We start from the raw sequence: 21769 nt of genomic DNA, 5'->3' as shown, positions 1-21769 counted from the left end.
CCTTTTTTATCTCCCCCCGCAAACACCATCCTTACCTTCATTCCCCACCCCATCCTCATCTTCACCTCCCACGCCACCTTAACACTACCCAGTAGAAGAAAGTATATTCCAGCCTGTGTTTGTCCTCTTACTTACTTCAGCTGTTTAGATCAGTAGATATGAAGATGCCTCATGCTTAATATTTTCTCTCCTCCTCTTGCAGGTAGCATTTTTGAAACTGGATTGATCAAAGTCATTACCTGATTGGAGGAGTACTTGGACTAGAGAAAAAGTCCTCCTAACTGTGAAATAATTGGAGAATGATGAAGATCAGTTTACAAAACTACTGTTTATAAAAACGTGAATGTCATATAGTGAGCCATTTGATCAACCTTGATGAGGGAAATATAATGTCTGCAGGCAGCGGCTCATCAAGACAAAATGTAACTTCTGGTTTTCTATCCAGGGTATCAGCAAACCGTAAATCACTTACCAGAATAAATCTTTGAATCCCACTGAAACTAGTGTTTGGTTAGAAATATTTCTTCTCTGAAACATCTACATTATACTGTCAAAATCACTGCAAAACTGCATATTGTAATATGATTAAGTTGATTCTATAATCCATTTAGGTGAAATAACATCATCAGCTGTGACCTTTCAACCCTATTATATTGCTTATCCTCCTGGGAATCAATTTGCATTTATATATTACTTTAAACATAATAAAACATCTAGAGGTGCCTTGCAGGTGAATTATAGAGGAAAATTTAACATTGATTCACAGAATGAGTTTTTTAGGTCGATGTCCAAAGTCTTGCTCAACGAAGTAGGCTTTAAGGGACGTCTTAAAAGGAGAATAGGAAGGAGGAGATAGTTAGCAAAAGAATTCCAGAATTTGGAGTATATTAAACATTAACGTTATGAACATGTTAATTACAGCAAACGTTGTTTTAACCAGTTCTGTCACTCCTGATAAACCAAATTCACTCAATGTCCAGTCTATGGGACAGATGTGTTTTGTTCAGAGGTCTATGAACTTAGTGGAGTTACTTTGCAATACGAACTAGGAATGGAATCAGTTTTATGCATAACAATCATTAGCACAAAACTGACTTTTTCATATTACAGACGTAGTGATTGAGATTGTCAGCTAAAAGGGAATTAATATGTCCTATTTGTGTGTAGGTGAACAAAGATTTCCATGTTAGGTTTGTTCACATCAAAATCTAAACTTCAGATTTGGTTCTGCACCGTGCATTATGTATACTGCATGTCTGATCTGTTTTCAGCTTAATCCTGGCCAATACCCCAGTCTGGGAACGTGTTAAAGAAGGAAGTATTCCTGTCCATTTCAAAGTGAGATGTTGTGAAAAGCAATGGTTAATAGTCTATTTATTATTTTTCCTCCTTGATTTTTGAAATTTAAATATTTCTGTTTATATTAATGTGTTGCTGTCTGCAGTGAGGATTGGAAGATGGGATTGTGAATTTACAGTAGTAAATTATGGTTGTTTATCCATCAGTTGTAATCTATAACTTGTGCCAGTTAGTACTTGAGCCTTTATTAAAAGGACTTATTTGGCCATTGACACAGCAAGAGATTGAGGCCCCTTACAATTCACCACGCTCAACTTCAAGTCAACTTTCTAGCCATATCTTAAGGCATAAACGTAAACATTCTGTGCTGGTTTCCATGAAAAATAAAACATAGTCTTTTTAGCATATGATGTGTTTAATTTTCAGTTTATAATAAATCAAACAACAATCAACAGACCTTCTGCTACATGCATAACACCCTATCCAACCAAAGTGGGGAAAGAAAAAAAAATCTACAGCCAATTTAGGAAAAGGGCTGAGAAATGTTCTCAAATTTCCCTAGATAATTATATAACCCATTTCTTAGTTTATGCAATATTTACCTAATTGTACATAGCCTAAAATATTCTTTGCCTCCCCACGTGTCAAAGTGGACCTTTTGTAAAGTTCCTCATCTCTGTAACCTTTAATGGTTACTGCTGTGCTGTATAAACAGATTTTGAGTCACCCTGATCAAGGTTAATTGGATTTATTTCCATTGAATGCTCACTACCGCACTTGGACCCAGGCTCTAATATCTCCAAATTTGTACTTAACCTAAATCTCCAAGAACATTTTATTTATTTGTATCAGCAAATGTTGTCGACAGCATCATTTATGGTAGACCTTGGCCTCAATGTTCAACCCTTTGAAACTCCAGTCTTGACCTTGTGCAACATAGACCAAATTCACTTACTGATAGCCCTCTGCGTAAAGGTTACCTATCCAGGACAGTTTCTGACTACTAATCTCATAAAGCACATTATTGGAAAAATTCATGGCATATGATACTTCATTAAAGGTTTTCTGGAAACCAAAGTACTTTATGTATCAATTACCAGAAGCCATCCTTCAATGATTTGCGAACTCTCAAAGAATTCAGGACAGTTAATGAAGCGAGACTCCATTGAAAAATTGATTCACTTCTTTAGGAAACGATAACAATTTAAATCATGCGATTAAGTATATTTGATGTTCTGCCAGTTGAACAAAAGCAGAATTGTGACATTAAAAATAAAATGGATTAGTCAGCCAACAGTGCAACAAATAGGTGTGTATTAAAATGGGTGAATTTTCACCACAGCCATGCAAAAACAGAACTGAGAGACCTGGGATTATGTGTGCTCAGTGATAGTTGTAGGACAACTTTTAAAAATGGTTATTGAATCTTTCAGGATCCTAGATTTTATAAATAGTACAAAACAAAGAAATTAAGATTTAGAAAATATTGTTTCAGCTTCAGTTGGAGTATTGTCTCCAATCCTTAGAATCTTTTAGGAAGGCCATAGGGTGCTGGAAAGGCATCTGAGAATTTTTTGCAAAGATGAGAGAGCTCATTTACAGGGATGAATTGATGATGTTGTCTTTTTAGAAGAGTGGAGAGAATATTTGATAGAGATATTGAAAAAGTAAAGTGCCATCCTTATCTGATCTGACTCACATGTGACTCCAGACCCATGGCAATATGGTTGACTCTTATCTTCCCTCTGGGTAATTAGGGATAGGCAATAAATCATGGCCTGGCCAGCAACACCAACATTCCATGAATAAATTTTAAAAATGCTAATAATACTGTATGATTTATTAACAGCTGTCGCTACAATTGTTTATAAATTATGCAATTACATAGTTCTGTCTGATCCTGAAGACATATTTTGCATAGTACCCTATTTTTATATAGTCGTTCCACTTCACCACCCTGTCCATCAACAAGTCATTTTTTTCTTTTAGTTACAACACCTGATTGCTTTTTCCTGACAATTGGCAGTGGTTTTGTCAAATTCATTTTCCACCATCTGCCATAACAGGATTCGAACCTGGGTCCTCAGAACATTACCTGAATTAATAGTCTGGTCTCTAGGCCATAACCTCTCCATGTTAATGAAAAGTTGACAAGTCTCCAGGATCTAATGGATTTCATCCAAGGTTCTTGAAAGAAGTGGCTGCAGAGATAGTAGATGCGTTGATTGTAAATTTCCAAAATTCCCTTGATTCTAGAATATTTCTATCAGACTAGAATTTCTATCAGATTAAATGTAACTATTATTCAAGAAAGGAGGGGGATAGAACATGGATAACTCTAGGCAAGTCAGCCTACCATCCATCATTGGGGAAATTGCTAAAATCTAATATTAAGGAGATTATAGTAAAGCACTTAAATCTTAACACAATCAGGTTTTGTCAAAGGGAAATCATCTTTAATTTATGAGAGATCCTTTGAGATTAATTTATGAGTAAAAAGTAACATGGACATAGGGGAAACAATAAACGTGGTATACTTTACAATCTGTACCAATGACTTGGAGGAAGGAACCAAATCTATAAAAACCAAATTTATTGGTGGGACAAAGAAAGGTAGGAAAGTAGATTTCTGAAGAAGGGTCTAGGCCTGAAACGTCAGCCTTCCTGCTCCTCTGATGCTGCTTGGCCTGCTGTGTTCATCCAGCTCTACACCTTGTTATCTAGGAAAGTAGATTTTTGGGTACTTGTAATGATGCATGCCTTGAAGTTTATGAACAACTCTTAACTATTTACACAGCTACAGTATCACAGAATTAACAAATAGTATAGGTTCTGTGATTACTAACGTTACTGTACATTGGATACACATAGCTGACTGACTGAACCCATTAAACTGACTGACTCCATGACTAAAGGACATTTAGACCTGAATGCCACATGCTGAAAAGTCATGTCATCTTGAAGGTGCAGGCCTTTATGGTCTGGAATAATACAACAAAGACAGCCATTGATTTATCCAGAACCTTTAGACTTAACAATGTGACACATTTGCAGCAACCTTCAGCCAGAAATGCCAAATGGATGATCCACCTCGGCCACCTCCAGCAGTCCCCAGCATCACTGATGCTTGCCTTCAGCCAATTTGATTCATTCTACATGACATCAAGAAACAGCTGGAAGCACTGGATTCTGCAAAGATTGTGGGCTGTCACACCATTCCAGTAATAGGGCTGAAGACTTGTGCTCCAGAACTTGCCATTCCCCTAGCCAAGCTCTTCCTGAACAGTTATAACACTGGCATCTACCCGACAATGTAGAAACTTGCCCAGGTATGTCCCATACATAAAAAGCAGGAGACATCCAACCCAGCCAATTACTGCCCCATCAGTTTACTCTTGATCATCCATAAAATGATGGATGGCATCATCAACAGTACTATCAAGCAGCACTTATTCTGCATTAACCTGCTCAGAGACAGCCAGTTAGCGTTCTGTCAGGGCCACTCAGCTTCTGACATCATTACAGCCTTGGTTCAAGCATGGAAAAAAGAGCTGTATTCCAGAGGTGAGGTGAAAGTGACAGCCCTTGATAACAAGGCTGCATTTGTTTGAATGTAGCATTAAGGAGCTCTGGATAAACTGGAATCAATGGCTACTGGGGGCAAACTCTCCGCTGGTTGGAATCATATCTAGCACATAGGAAGATGGTTGTAGTTATTGAAGATCAGTCATCTCAGCTCCAGGTCATCTCTGCAGGAGTTCGTCAGGAATGTGTCCTAGGCCCAACCACCTTCAGCTGCTTCATCAATGACCTTCCCTCCATCATAAAGTCAAAAGTGGGGATGTTCACTGATGATTGCACAATTTTCAGCACCATTCATGACTCCTCAGATGCAGAAGAAGTCCATGTTCAAAAGCAGCAAGGTTTTGACAATATCCAGGCTTGGGCTGAAAAGTGATAAGTAACATTTTTGGTACAAATGCCAGGCTATGACCATTGCCAATGAGAGCCAACCTAACCACTGCCTCTTGAAATTTAAGGGTGTTACTATCACTGAATCCCCCACTGTCAACATCCTAGCATTTATCATTGACCAAAAGATCAATTGGACTTGCCGAATAAAGACAGTGGCTACAAGAGCAGCTCATACCTGTCAGAGATACCAAGAACTGCAGATGCTGGAGTCAGAGATAACACAGTGTGGAGCTGGAGGAACACAGCAGGTCAGGCAGCTTCAGAGGAGCAGGAAAGTCGATGTTTTGGATCGGGACCCTTCATCAGAACTTCATCAGAGTACCCTGTGCAGCCCCTCTCCCAAACCCTACAGCAACCCAAAGTCCAGAGATACTCCAGACTGGAAACACGTGTAGTCAATACTATTGGCTTAGGATGCAGGATGAACCATAGTGGCAGATAGGCAATTAAAAACCTCCTGAGAAAGAAACTGAAGTCAAAACAGAGCACAGAGGCAGGACAGAACTTTAGAAGACTTTGAAAGTGCAGCTGAGTACAAAGTGGGAAGACTTTCAAGACCTTGGAAGACTTGCAGAAAAGAAATATGGAAAAGAAGAAAACTGTGAAGGCAGGGAAAAGACACATGTACTCACCAGGTCAGTCAGGCATTATAATCCATAGGGATGGCAGCTTATGGCTCCTACAATTGTCATCACCTCAACAATTTGATGACATAGAAATCTCACAACAAGGCCGGAAGTGAGGACTCTGATTGGAGCATTAACAGTGAAGACCCATCAGTGACTTTCTGGAAACAAGGCAAGGAAATTATGTGTAGCAGATCGTAAACATGCTAAATTGAGTAGAAAAATTTGCTAGAGCTCTTTGGGAGGGTTTAAACTAGTTTGACAGGGGGATGGGAATCAGAGCTATAGATCAAAGGATGGGGTAGCTGGTGTACAGGCAGATACAGTATACAGAGAGTTTGTGAGGAAGGACAGACAGTTGATAGGGCAAAGTTGCAGTCAGTGTGACAAGTTGAAGTGTGTCTGTTATGGGAAATTATTTAGTTGTGGGAGGGGGAATTACAATGCTATTAGACAGGAACTGCAAAGTGAAAATTGGGAACAGATATTCTCAGGGAAATGCACGACAGAAATGTGGAGGTTGTTTAGGCAGCAGTTGCTACAAGTACTGGATAGGTTTGTCCCACTGAGGCAAGGAAGGGATAGTAAGGTGAAGGAACCTTGGATGACAAGACACGTGGAACATCTAGTCAAGAGGAAGAAGGATTGGACAGGGCTCTAGAGGGTTACAAGGTAGCCAGGAAGGAAATGAAGAATAGACTTAGGAGAGCTAGAAGGGGGCATGAAAATGCCTTGATGGATAGGATTAAGGAAAACCCCAAAGCGTTCTAAAATTATGTGAGGAACAAGAAGATGGCCAGAGTGAGGGTAGGGCTGATCAGGGATAGTGGAGGGAACTTGTGCCTGGGGTCAGAGGAGGTAGGGGGGATCCTTAATGAATACTTTGCTTCAGTATTCATGTGAGAGGGACCTTGATGTTTGTGAGGACAGCATGAAACAGGCAGATATGTTCGAACAGGTTGATGTTAGGAAGGAGGATATGCTAGAAATTTTGAAAAACCTGAGGATAGATAAGTCCCCTGGGCCAGATAGGATATACCCAAGGTTACTACGGGAAGCAAGGGAAGAGATTGCTGTGCCTTTGGCGATAATCTTTGTGTCCTCACTGTCCACTGGAGTAGCACCAGACGACTGGAGGGTGGCAAATGTTATTCCCTTGTTCAAGAAAGGGAATAGAGATAATCCTGGGAATTAAAAACCAGTCAGTCTTACTTCTGTGGTGGGCAAATTATTGGAGAGGATTCTGAGAGATAGTATTTATGATTATTTGTTCTGGGACCTTTGCTCTTTGTGATCTTTATAAATGACTTGGATGAGGATTTGGAAGGGTGGGTTAGTAAGTTTGCTGATGACACGAAGGTTGGTGGAGTTGTGGATAGTGTGGAGGGCTGTTGTAGGTTTCAATGGGACAGTAACAGGATGCAGAGCTGGGCAAAGAAGTGGCAGATGGAATTCAACCTGGAAAAGTGTGAAGTGATTCATTTTGAAAGGTCGAATTTGAATGCAGAATACAAGGTTAATGGCAGGATTCTTGGCAGTGTGGAGGAACAGAAGGATCTTGGGGTTCACGATAGATCCCTCACCGTTGCTACCCAAGTTGATAGGGTTGGTAAGAAGGCGTATGGTGTGTTGGCTTTCATTGGCAGGGGATTAAGTTTAAGAGCTGCGAGGTTATGCTGCAGCTCTATAAAACTCTGATTAGACCACATTTGGAATATTGTATTCAGTTCTGGTTGCCTCTTATAGGAAGGATGTGGAAGCTTTAGAGAGGGTGCAGAGGAGATTTACCAGGATGCTGCCTGGACTGGAGGGCAGGTCTTATGAGGAAAGATTGAGGGAGCGAGGGCTTTTCTCATTGGAGCGAAGAAGGATGAGAGGTGACTTGATAGAGATGTACAAGATGATGAGAGGCATAGATAGTGTGGATAGCCAGAGACTTTTTCCCATGGTGGAAATGACTATTACGAGGCGGCATGATTTTAAGGTGATTAGAGAAAGGTATAGGGGAGATATCAGAGGTAGGTTCTTTACACAGATAGTGGTGGGCATGTGGAATGCACTGGTGGTAGTGGAGTCAGATGCATTCGAGACATTAAAGTGACTCTTGAATAGGCACATGGATGATAGTAAAATGTAGGGTATGCGGGTTAGGTTTGATCTTAGAGTAGGATAATAGATCGGCACAACATCGTGGGCTGAAGGGCTTGTACTGCGCTGTACTGTTCTATGTTCTATGTTCTAAAATTTGTTGCTATCTTAGCCAGTCTTACTCATCCCATAAGAGAAATTTTGAAGAAAGCTTGGCAATGCTATTGGAGTCAGGAACATTTTGCAGCTTTTATAAATATTAAGAGAAGTTACTTTCTATTGATGTTTTAGCACATTTTAAACCAGATTTATTCATTTTTGTAGCCATGTTGTATTGTCCTCAGTGCTAGGAGTCCTTATTTGAATACGAACTTTTGGCCCATGAAAATTTACGTCTAATTTACGTCAAGAGCTTTGATGGAAACTGAACAGATACACAGCTGTAAAGAAGGAAATGTTAGCACTTACATGGCAATCTGTAAGGTTCATAGAATACCTGATATGACTAAATTTCTGATCAAAATGGATCACAAACCTTTGGTAACATTATTGCTTTTGAAAGAAAAATCAAAAGTGCCTCAATGCTTAAAAAAATTAGGTTTAAGCTGATGAGACACAACAATGGAATAGTTTATGTTTATGTTGAGAACAAAATGAGGATCTTATTCTTGGAGGGAATGGAATGGCTGGATTGCCTAATGAGGAGCGAGTGAAGAGACTGAGTCTGTATTCACTAGAGTTTCGATGAATGAATGAGAGGTGACTACAATGAATAAAATTCTTACAGGGCATGACAGGGTGGATATTGATAAGCTGATTTCCCCTTCCTGATGGGTAGAAAAACAAGGGGTATAATCTCTGGATAAAGGGTAGGCCATTTAAGACTGAAATTAGGAGTAATTTCTTCATTCAATGGGCGGTGAATCTTTGGAATTCTGTACACTGGAGAGTTGTGAAAACTCAATCGGCAGGTCCAAGACAGAAAATCAGATTTCTGGGGATCAGTGACACCAAGGGATATGGAGATCCTGAGGAAAATGGCATTGAGGATGATGATCAGCCATGATCTAATTGAATTGAAAAGCAGGTTCAATAGTTTGAGTGTGCCTATTCCTGTCTCCATGTTCCTACTCCATTAGAACAATGTTGTTGAACAATGGGTGCTTGCCATATGGAAGAGGTCGAAACTGTTCGTAGCAGTTTTAGGACACAGCCTCAGGGCAAATGTAACCTTTCGAGACCACGGGATGGTAAAGCAACTTGAGAAGAAGCAAAAACAAAAAGCAACAATGGTACAGCTGTAAACACAGGGTGAAAACGTTGACAAACTTCAATGCTAGAGCTGAAGATCTGGTTTAAGGTCAGGAAGTTAGGAGCCAAGGTTACCAGAGAAACAGAACAACTCAGATCTTATATCATCCGAACACCTGCAGGGACAGACAGGAAGAACAAGAAAGCATTGATATAACTAAAACTGAGTAATGAGACAACATATGATTATCTAAAAACGTGGGACAATCACATTTATACAACATTAGATAGAGTGCATTCTGGTATAAATATCCAAGATATGGCAATAACTGCATCACCTTCATCCTGTTAGCTTAAGCGAACCAGATCGGGATGTTCAGTCATTCTGGCCTGTGTGATATTGAAAGGGGCAGGGAACAGGATGAATTGATAATGGTGATGATAGTATTGATCATAATGATGATAATAATGATATGAATGATTACAACGGTCATGTAATTAAGTAAAAGCAAATTATTTTAGGCTGATGGTTCAGAATCTCAAAGTATTTATCAACATTTTTTACTTCTAATTTCAAAATATTTTGTTTTTAAAAGGAGGCCAGTTACAGAGAGAAAAGAAACACTGTGGATTTAAATTCAGTGACTGTCTGGCAAAGTCCAATGTAAAACCTATGGAATGTCACACAAGTAAATTATCAAGGAAACTTCAAACAGTGAGAGAGTTGACTGGGTTAACACAGTGTGAAGCTGGGGGAACACAGCAGGTCAGGCAGCATCAGAAGAGCAGGAAAGCTGACGTTTCGGGTTGGGGGAAGAAGGGTCTGACCTGCTGTGTTCCTTCAGCTCCATGCTGTGTTATCTCTGACTAGTTCTTACTGTCTCTGAGAGTTGGCTGGGTGACTGGTTTGTGATTCAGAGTGATGCCTACAGCGTGTGTTCAATTCCTCCAGTGGCTGAGGTTACCATAAAGGATTCTCCTTCTCAACCTCTCCCCTTTGCCTGAGGTGTGATGACCCTCAGGTTAAACCAACACCAGTCATCTATCTCTAATGAGAGAGCAGACCAATGCTTTGGCAAGACTATGGTGACTTTACCTTTAATAAGGAAAGGTAACAAGGGGGGAACTGGCTGTCTCTCCCCTCAGCAGCAAGCCACCTCTTGTAGATATGTCTGTTTTACTCTGTGGGAATACACGAAGTCAGGGGTTGAAAAGCCAGTTTTAGTTCTACGAATGGGCTGAACACTCCTATGTGCATCAGCCTGGGTTTGAGCATCAGTGAACTGTGAAGGTCACAGCTGAAGAATGATCCTCTTGATACTCCTGCTTTGCAAGTAAAAACCAAGGTCAGCAAGAACTTTCTCTCATCCTGTATGCTGGAATTAAATCCCAGGTAATAGGCATGGGAATCACAGAATCTCAACCAGTCTGCAAGGCTAATGATCGTGAAGCTGATGGGTCACCTAGCAACATCAATGTTACTGGTAACCTCCACTGCTATGACCACAATGTTTACTATCTCCTCTTCACAAACAATTTGGACACTGATCTGTATAACTTTTAAAAACACTTTAACCCTTTTGGATTCACCTCATGTTTCTAACCTGTATGGATGTGTATTCCTAATTCTTCTTGTGTTTAGTGATTAATCAACCCATTCATTGTTAATTCAAGAAAGCCTGGATATTAAACATAAATTAATTTTGGGTCTGGAGGGGATGGTATCCACAAGGAAAAGGATCCTTTTTTAAATGAACTTTATTAGAACCAACTGAGAGGGTGGTGAACAAAGAAAGTGAGCTCCCTCCAAATCCAGGAGCTTCCCAGGAGTATCCATCCAGAATTGTAACAAACTGGGGAACCTGGCCCCAGATCTGGTGGGAACAAATACGGAAATAGTGTAGACCAAATCGAGGGAAAAGTGGGATGGGTGGATTAATATCATTTATTATTTATTTGTCATTACCATCTTGAAGATGCACGGCAACAACTCAAGAAGATTCCTTTGACAGCACAATCTTTAACACTGGAAGGGCAGGGACAGAGGCAGCAGATCCATGGGGACACCACCATCTTCAAGTTCCCCTCCAAGTCACAAACCATCCTGAGTTGGAATTATATCACCATTCCTTCACTGCCATTGTGTTAAATTCCTGGAACTCCCCTCCTAACAGGATTGAGTCTTCCTGTATCCCCAAATCTGCAGCAGTTCAAGAAGGAAGCTCACTACCATCTTTTCAAGAGCAATTAGAAAAGGGCCAACAAAGACTGGCCAGCCACTGATGCCCACGTTCCCTTGAATAGAACACAGTATAGCACAGGAACTGGCCCTACAGCCCACCATGTCTGTGCCAATCATGGCGTCATTCTAAACTAATCCCATCTACCTGCACATGGCCCATGCCCCTCTATTCCCTGCCAATTCATGAGTGTGTCTAAATGTCTGTTAAATGTTGCTATCGCATCTGCTTCTACCACCTCTCCTGGCAGCGCCTTCCAGGCACCTACCACCTTCTGTGTAAATAAACTTTCCTCACATGTTTCCCTTTAGATTTTCCTCCTCTTATCTTAAACCTATGCCCCCTAGTATTTGACATAATCACCCTGGGAAAAAGACTCCAACTATCAACCCTTGCTATCACCCATCTATCTGGCTGAACCTTGGTGTGACCACATCCCTGAAACTCTTATCTATAAAACTTCCTGCTTCCTGTATGCTCCTCCTAAGTGAGTCCAACTGCTGATCACATCAACCATATTGCTGTGGCTCTGAAAGTATGAGTAACCCAGACCAGTTAAGGATGACTGTTTTCCATCCCTAAAGGATGTTCATGAACCCGATGGGTTCTCGGAGTTCAAATTCAGATTTCCAGGATCCGCAGAATTTTGCTTTTGTTTGAGCTATGAAAATCCATCTGGTTCACTAATGTCCTTTAGGGGTGGGAAACTGCCATCCTTACCTGGTCTGGGTTACATGTGACTCCAGAGACACAGCAAAGTGGTTGACCCTAACCTCCCTCTGAAATGGCTGAGCTAGCCACTCAGTTGTACCAACTGCAAGAAAGACTCAAAGAAGGAATCAAACTGGATGGACCGCCTGACCTTGAATAAGGCACTGGAAATGACAACAGCAATCTCAGCCTTTCTGACTGCACAAAGTCCTCCTGACTAATACCTTGGGCCTTGTCCTGAATTGGCAGAGCCGTTCGCACAGACCAGTCAAGCGACAGCCTGGCAGTCATACTCACAGAATCGTAGCTTTTGATAAAATCATCACATGGTGCTCCTCCATACTGAACATCATTTCGAGGAAACACTGATGGCGCCAAGGCCACAGAATGCACTCTATGTGGGGGGCTACAGTGCCCATCATTGGGAATGCCTCGGCAGTAACACTACTAACTGAGCTGGTCAAGTCCTAAAGGACATGGCTGTTCGATCACTCTGTGGCAGCTGGCGAGGGAACCAGCAGGAGGGGATAACATACTTGACATCATCCTCACCAATCTGACTGCCACTGATGCATTTGTCCATGACAGAATCAGTAAGAGTGATCACTGCATAGTCCCTGAGGAGATGAAGTTCCAATTTCTCAATGATAATACCCTCTATTGTGTTGTGTGGCATTATCACCGTGCTAAATGGCTCAGACTATGAACACATTAACAACCCAAGAGTGGGCATCCATGAGGTGGTGTGGGCCATCAACAGCAGCAGAATCATCATTCAGCATAACCTATAACCTCATTATCCAGCATATCTCCAAATCTACTATTCCTATCAAGCCAGCAGATCAGCCCTGGTTCAATGGTGAATGCAGAAGGACACGTCAGAAGTAGCACTAGGAATATTAAAAACAAGATCCTAACATGATGAAGCTAGAAAACAGGACTCCTTGCCTGCCAAAGAACACAAGCAGCATGCAATTAACAGGGCAAAGTGGTTCTACACCCAATGAATAAGATTGAAGTCCAGTTGTGAATGGTGGTGGTCAACTGAACAACTCACTGGAGGAGGAGGGAACTCCCCATATATCCCATCCTCAATGACGCAAAAGATAAGCCTGAAGCATTCGCAACAATCTTCAGCTGCTTCATCCATGACTTTTCCTCCACCATCAAGTCAGAAGTAGGGATATTTGCGCAATGTTCAGTGCTATTTACGAATTTCTCTGAAGCAGTGAATTACTGAACCAGTCCATGCCCAAATATCGCAAGACCTGGATAAAATCTAAGTTTCAGCTGGCAAGTGGCAACATTTGCATCATACAAGTGCCTGGCAATGACCATCTCCAACAAGAGAGAGTGTAACCATTGCCCCATGACATTCAATTATATCACCATCACTGAACACCCACTATTAACACCCTGTGTTACCATTGACCAAAAACTGAATTGGACCAGACAAACAAATACCGTGGCTACACGAGACTGATGTTTTGATTTTGTCTATTATGCAAACAGCAATTTGATTGTGAAAGAAATAGAAAATAACCATGTAAAATATAGTGACATTGTAAGTTAAGTCATGTGGTGTTATTCCATTCTAAAACATGATGAGAAATTAAGTTCATTGCAAAGAAACACAAAAAAGGTAACAAAATCATTTCATTTCACTATTTTTACTGCTATAAGGTCTCTGTCATTGAACTTTCTTTCTCCTTCCGTATCTATAACAGGGATGCCCATGCCTCCAGGCTGCCTTCTAATAGATACAAAGCATCCTGCAGTAGTAAGTCACCTCTGAGAGTCAGGACTAATAGGGATTTACAACCTGGATAGGGACCCTTCAGCCCATCATGCCCCATAGCCCTGTATCCTATGGCATTTGCTGCATTCATATCAATACTTCTTAAATATTGTGATAGCTTCCCCACATCTACAATACTTTCAGGTAATGAGTTCTGGATACTCACAATCCTCTGGGTGCAAAGAATTCCATTGAAACCTCCTGCCCATTATCTTAAATCGATGCCCTGTCTCCCCAAAATCTGCCCACCATCAGGGTTGTAACACAATACTCTTTTCCTACCTAGAGAACTGAGACACCACACCAAGGAGTTGAGAACCTACAGTGTATAGATGTAAATAAAACAATGCCACAAAACTTAACAAATTGAAGAACTTGATTTAGTGATAAGATGCAAACAGCTTCTGAGATAGTGTACATGCAGAGATATTCCAGACCAGTTTCTCAATTTACAGCAGCAGTGTTGTCTTAAAGCACAAATAAAGAATGGCTCACTATTGAAATGCATTGAATAAACCCTGAAGTTGCTGTATTTTGCGATACATCAAAAGTCATCACATGCTTAAGACTTATTGGTTTTAGTCTAAGTAATCTATGAAAACGACAAAATGCACAGGCAAAGTTTAAGTAACAGCTGATATTTCATTGTCCTGCTACAGCAAATTATGGCCTGATGTGATTGGAAAGATATTTTAAAATCCCAACTAACACAGAATGGTAAGAAGCAAATGCAAGAGAAGCTGACTTGGACTGAAGCAGTTATACATGAAAATAACTAACACACCATTCATGTATAGTCATAGGTTTGTGTGGCTGTAGAAACATATTATAAAGCAGCCTTAAAGCATGGTATGTCCCCAATACAGTCACCGAGGGAGAAGGTAAGTTCAGGGACCTTGCAGCAGTAAAAATAGTAGAATGAAATAAATTTGTTACTTATACTTTTTTGCAATGGTTTTAATTTCTCATCATGATTTAAAATTGCATAACACACATTGACTTAATTCACAATGTCATTATATTTTCACATAGTTATTTTCTAATTTTATTATGAATCAAATGGTTGCTTGCATAGTAGATAAAAACAAAGCATTTGCAATGTCAGCTAAAATACTAACAACTTCCAGTACGTTTTATCTTTAATGAAGCTACTGACTCTAATTACTCTCACTGAAGCCCGGCATCAGTCCCTTTCTGCTTCTGATCGACGTCAGCAACAGTGGTGGTTGCTTTCTGCTGCTGTTTGCAAAAAGCACATTTGTGCCAAACACACATACAAACATACACACACTCACACACACACACACACACACACACAGAGACACACACACATACACATACCCGCTCACACACACACATACACATACATACACACAGACACATACACACACACAGACACACACACATACACATACACACACACAGACACATACGCACACATATACACACACACACATACGCACACACATACATACACACACAGACATACACACGTAGACGTACATACACACAAGCAGACACACACGTACATGCACACACATACACACACACACGGGCACACACACACACACACACAGACACACGTGCACACTTACACACACACACGTGCACACACACATGCACACACAGAGACACACAGACTCTAATTTAACACTGTAGTACCGGATGATCTCCAAAAGTAATGTGCCAGCATCAAGCAATCTCTCAAATAGCTCTGCTGTTTTTATTTGCAATGGTTCATTGACAATTCTGGAATGATGTGAAAAGAATGGAGTTATAAATCCATCCTATATGTAAAGTTAGATCAGGGACAGGTATGGTTCATAAGCATTGCTTCTGATTTATGCTGTGTGCATAAATCTGATTCTATATTTATCAAACAGGAAATAGAACATTAACTCATATTTTGGCAATAGAATGCCACAGGCAGAATTTAATGAGATCCTCACGTTACAAGGCCAGGGCAGGGCTGGGAGCCTAGAATCAGGACGGGACATGCTGGAGCAGAAACCTCTTTGCATAATGTCAGATCCACATTCTGAGAGCAACTGGAAACCTGCGGCACAGCAACACGGCAGAAAGGCAATTGAGTTCATTGACGAGGGAAGTTAGTCCCCGTCAGATGTTTTGTATTGTGATTACTGCATGATTCTGGGTGACACAGAGGGACCGTGACCTAGCAGATCAATCACTTCAAGTTGTCTCCATCCAAGTGAAATATCAGGTTCGCACGTTGAAGTCAGCCATATTCAAGTTGGTTTCAGTTGTCCTTCAAATGAGTGGAAGAGAGTGGAGAGGAGTCCATTGCAAAGGGACACCTCCTAATTTTGGCTGCAGGAGCCTCAGAGGGACTCAGGTGAGCAGTGGGAAGGGAATGTGGTTGTGGCCTCGCAGCAGGCTGGTCAGACAGTCACTGTCATTGGGTCAAAGTGAATGATAAGGTCAGGGTGCCTGGGAGGGTGTGTGCACAGACAGTGGGTGAGAAAAGATGAGGACTAATAACCAAGTGTCGCCTCCTCCCGGTTCTCCTGGGGGGAGGGATGGGGAAGTGTGAGTGGAGGGCAGGCCGGGAGCATGAGGCAGCTTCATTGCAGCAGGAGCAGAGAGAGGGCCAGCATCTGGTGTGGATCCCCCATGAAGCTCCCAGAGGTGACCTTCAGTAGGTGGCTGAGCTGAGAGAGGCCTATCCCAGGGCCGAGAGCCATTGGTCGCGGATCAGCCAGCTGCAAATCTCCAAGCAACTGCATCGGTGGAGACCTTTGCTGTCGGGGGAGGCTGTCGCTGACCTTTGCACCATGCTGCAGGGTGAACTGAACTCCTGGGTTTGAGACAAACCCAATGCCCATGGCCATGAAGAACATCATGGCTCTGAATGTTTACACATCCGGCTCTTTCCAGCAATTGGGAGCCAGTTTGGGATCTCCCCGACTGCAGTTCATTCCTGCATCAAGGAGATGCCCAGTGCCCAGTCAACCATCCCTCCATTCATCTCTGTTAATGGAAGACCTATTTTCTGCTGCAGGTGGAATATCCAGCAGATCCATGAAGTGATTTCCTCAGCCCACCTGGTCTCAAGTGACATGGTTAGGGGGGAGCCAAGGCAGATGCCTGGCTGTCATCCAGATCCAGCCAAGCAACATGTGTCAACCCGATGTCAGCGTTCCCCTTTCCAGAGCTCTATGACGTAATCCCACTCCATGCAGCATGCCACCCTGCAATGTGGCTTGCAAGCCCCAGTGGGGTGGACAATGGTCTATAGGAATCACTTTGCTTGAGTGGAGAGAGCTACTGACCTGCATGCAGCACTGCACTCAGAATAGGAGGAGCTCATGGCTGCTGATTCCCTCTGCCATCTCCATCCCAGACCACCTTCACCAGGCGCAAGTGTTCCCTTGCCATGCCTTGGGAAGAGGATTTTGTGCCTTTTTTGTGCCTTTTCCACCTTCCTGGAAATGAACCTGCAGGGAGGCATCGCTGGATGAGGACACCCTCTGGCATATCTCATGGAGCTTCCAGTCTCACATGTGCTCGACTGGATGGCAGGGCAATAATCTTTCATGACTCAGCAATGGTCTGTCCTCAGGTCCTGGTTGTAGGGACCCAGTGTGGACCAGGTGCTCTGAGGGATTGCTGTGCTGGCTTTTGGAGTTTTCACGTTGGGACTGAACGCAGGCCGATAAAAATGGTGCCAGCACCGGTTTCCACAGCAGGTGACACCACAATTGGTTCCTCATGGCTGGACCCTGCAAACCCCAATCTCAAGGGCAAGAAGTGGCTGTTGGCTGCCAATATATTCATTATTGGTTGGCTGCAATATACCACAGCCAAGACTCACACCAAAAACATTAATTCCAGTGGCCCCATGATTCCATCCAGTTACAATTAGGGGCATTGCATTAAGTGCATTCTTACTTCAGCTACCTTCCTTGGCTATTTAAACTTTTATAGCTTTGTGATATATATCTGCCACGCATTTGTCACAAGTGCTTTCCAAGCTGTGATATTTACTTTGATTCATTATGATATGAAATAGAGAAGCCAATGAGGGCAACATTTTCAGACTAAACCTAAAAGTGAAATGGCTAATGTTGGCATGATACATGAAGACCAGAAGTTAGAATCTACGCGTTTAACTATTCTATCCCAAAAGTTATTTTTAGCTGAGTGGTCAGCATGGTCAGCATGGACCAATTTGGGCTGAAGGGCCTGTTTCCATGCTGTATTACTCTATGACTCTATGACTCATACTTGTGATTCCAGCTTCACTGAATCCAGTTTGAACTGTTTCGTGGATACCTGATCCCTCTGGAGGATCCTTTTCTCTTGATAACTTATTCGGTTGATGCCAGGCACCACATGATGAAGATCAGCAGAGATTCTCCTTTCGTTGACAGTGTTTGACAGTGTTCTGATTTTACCAGCATCACTATCCAGTGGTGCTATGTTCTTTTCAGAAATGCGATGCTGGTTTTAAAGCGTTCGGAAGGTCTGTTTATGATTGTCTGATGCACTGGAGCAGAAGGAAGAAAGAGAACTTAGAAAGAACTCTACTGTACATTGAGCCCTAAAATATAAATGTCCATTTTAATGACAGAAAAGTCATTGTATTTTCTGCTTTTTGGTTCTTTCAGATATTAGGTTAGATGGAAACTGTACCTCAACACCACTTTTGCATAAAGCTTTCTTTATAAAGAATTCTTTAAATGCTTCTTTCTTGTTTATGGCACATCTCAGTTTTACAAGTGCCCCATTGCACCTCAGTTATTGATATGTCTGTTCTCAAAGAAGACCCTGGCTAGCTTTCCTCTCCCCGTCCAGGGATCAGACCATTCTGTAGTGCTACTAATATTGCTCTAGTCGAGATCATGTCATTCAATGCAAGAAAAGCAAGCATCATAGAATCATTGATCAAAGAATTCTACAGTACAGAAGAATCCCTTTGGCTCTTTGAGGCTGCACTGACAAACCTCTGCTAGTACCAATTTCCAGCACTTGACCTGTAGTCTTGAAAGTTAAGACATTTCAAGTGTTCATCTATGTACTTTTTAAAGGCTGTGGGGATTCCTGTCTGAACTACCCTGCCAGGCAGTACATTTCAGATTCTCACCAGCCTTTAGGTGAAAACTTTTTTCCTCAAATCCCTCTAAACGGACTGCTTTTCACCTTAAAATTATGGCCCCTTGTCATTAACTCTTCAACTAAGGGGAACAACTACTTTCTATCCACCCTGTCCATGCCCCTCATAATCTTATACATCTCTATCAGGTCCCTCCTCACACCTCTCTGCTCTAAAAGCCCAAGCTAATCCAACTTCTCTTCGTAGCTGAAATGCTCCATTCTAGGCAACATTCTGGTGAATCTCCTTTGCACACCCTCCAGTGCAATCACATCCTTCCTACAGTATGGTGACCAGAATTGCACACAGTACTCCAGCATGGCCTTACTAAAGTTCCAACGTAACCTCCTAGCTCTTAGAATCGACAATACAACTGATAGAGGCAAGTGTCCCATGTGCCTCCTTAACCACCCTATTAACCTGTCTAGCCACATTCAGGGATCTGTGGACCAACACCCCATGATACCTCTGTTCATCTGAACTTCCCAATATCCTGCCATTCATTGAGTACACCCTTGTCTTGTTTCTTTTGTAAAGTGCATCACCTCAAACTTTTCAGGGCTAAATCCTATCTGCCACTGATCTGCTCATCTGACCAATCCATCTAATATCTTCCTGTAAACTAAAACATTTTTCCTCACTGTCAACCACCTAGCCAATCTTCTTGTCATTTACATACTTGCTAATCATCTCCTTCATAATTTCATTGTTTATTTATATATAATGAATAATAAGGGACCCAGCACTGATCCTTGTGGTACACCATTGGACATTGGTCTCCAGTTACGCAAACAGCCTTCTATCACCACCCTCAGTCTCCTAAGCCAATTTTGGGTCCAACTTGCAATGTTAATCTGGTTCCCAATTGTTTTTACCTTCTTTATGAGTCTTCCATGTGGGACATTGGCAAAAGCTTTGCTGAAATCTATATAAACTTTATTAACTACACTACCCTTATCTACACATCTGGTCACCTCCCTGAAAATTTCAATTAAATTTGTAGATATGCCATCCCTCTGACAAAGCTACCCCTGATCAAACCTTGCCTCTCTGAGTGGACATTAACTTGCTTCTTCAGAATTTTCTCTAATAGTTTCCATACGACTGATGTGAGACTCACTAGTCTGTAACTCCTTGGTTTATCCCTAACACACTTCGTGAAAAGTGGAACAACATTATCTGTCCTTCAGTCCTCTGGCATTTTCTGCGTGGCCAGAGAGGAATTAAAAATTTGAGTCAGAACCTCTGTAATTTCCTCCCCCATCTCCCACAGCAACATGGGACATAATATATCCAGACCTAGGGATTATCTACTCCTTACGTCAATCTGCTCACGATCTGCACAGTCCCTCTTCCCGAATTCCACATCCACAATTTACTTCTTCTGAGTGAAGACAGAAGTACTCATTCAGCACCCTACCAATGTCCTTTGGCTCTACATACAGATTGCCCCTTTTGTCCATGCTCTTTCCCTGGCTATCCTCCTCCCCTTGATATAATTATCTCTCCCCTAATTTTACCCACCAGTGTTTTCTCATGCCCCCTTTCTGCTCTCCTGATTGTTTTCTTAAGATACCCTTGTACTTTCTATACTCCACTAGGGCCTCTGTTGATTTGCTCCCTTTGTATCTGTTCAAAGCCTCTCTTTTTGTTCTAATCCAGTCCTGAATATTCCTAGACATCTAGGGTTCTCTGGGCTTGTTTCTCCTCCATTTCATTCTAAATGGAACATGTTGAGCTTGGAGTCTCATTAATTCTGTTCTGAATTTCCTCAACACCATTCCCTGTTCTGCTGTAGATTTTCCCTCAAGTAGCTCTTCCCAGTGTACTTCGATTGGATCCTGTGTCATTTTAACAAAATCTGCCATCCCCCATCCAAAACCCTTTTCTGCAAACAATTTTGTTCCATAACAAACTTAAACTGTATGGTGTTGTGGCCACTGTCAGTAAATTATTTCTCCATTGCTACCTCGAACACTTGCCTGGCTTTGTTCCCCAGCATTAAGTGCCACACTGCACTGTCCCTTGTTGGACCTTCTACATGTTGATATTAAAATCTCTCCTGAATGCTTTTCAAGAAACTAATGTTTGATAAATTGAAATCCCCTAATACGAAGCTGTGATACACACCAAGCAGTGTGACTGCCACCTTTTTATTCCTAATTTCTACCCACAAGGTGTCATTTGAAAAACCTTCTGAGAGATCGTGCTTCCTCACTGAAGTAATTTAATCATCAAATTTAGGTGGACTCCTTAATTAACCATCCAATACCGCCTCCTTCTTTACATCCTCCCCTGTCCCGCCTGAAGATCCTACACCTCGAAATGCTGAGTTGCTAGTTCTGCCCCTCTGTCAGACGCTTCTTGGCGATGGTAACAATATTGCAATTCCATGTGTGAATCCACACCAAAACCTGAAACTTTTGGCGTGTGCATGACTCACTATGCAGCAACGTTTTAAAATATAATTTCCTCCACTATTTCCTAGCACCAAAAGTAGCTGCCGGGTGAGCCACTTGCTCCTGAATCTCTGGCAGAACAGCTTTATGACTGCTGCAAGTTAATGCCTTACAATTTTTTATTTCACTTACTGAAGTATATTCCCCAAGTACTCTTTACTGTGCATTTAAAATTGGACCTCATATCGTATTAAAGTAAATTGCAA

At 41.8% G+C, this 21769-nt stretch overlaps 1 protein-coding gene across 1 annotated transcript in view; it reads left to right on the top strand.

The window, feature by feature from the left end:
- ube3d (ubiquitin protein ligase E3D) overlaps positions 1 to 1704 on the top strand; it is a 121179-nt gene extending 119475 nt beyond the window's left edge. Inside the window, exon 10 of the mRNA XM_048597475.1 lies at positions 203 to 1704. Within this exon, the coding sequence (XP_048453432.1) occupies positions 203 to 226 (24 nt within the window). The 3' untranslated portion in view covers positions 227 to 1704. The remainder of the gene's footprint in view (positions 1 to 202) is intronic.
- Positions 1705 to 21769: the final 20065 nt, after the last annotated feature.

The sequence above is a fragment of the Rhincodon typus genome, chromosome 5 (genome assembly GCF_021869965.1).
Source record: "Rhincodon typus isolate 14 chromosome 5, sRhiTyp1.1, whole genome shotgun sequence".
Lineage (NCBI taxonomy): Eukaryota > Metazoa > Chordata > Chondrichthyes > Orectolobiformes > Rhincodontidae > Rhincodon > Rhincodon typus.
The sequence above is the reverse complement of the archived record's forward strand: the minus strand, read 5'-3'. Positions and strand labels throughout refer to the sequence as shown.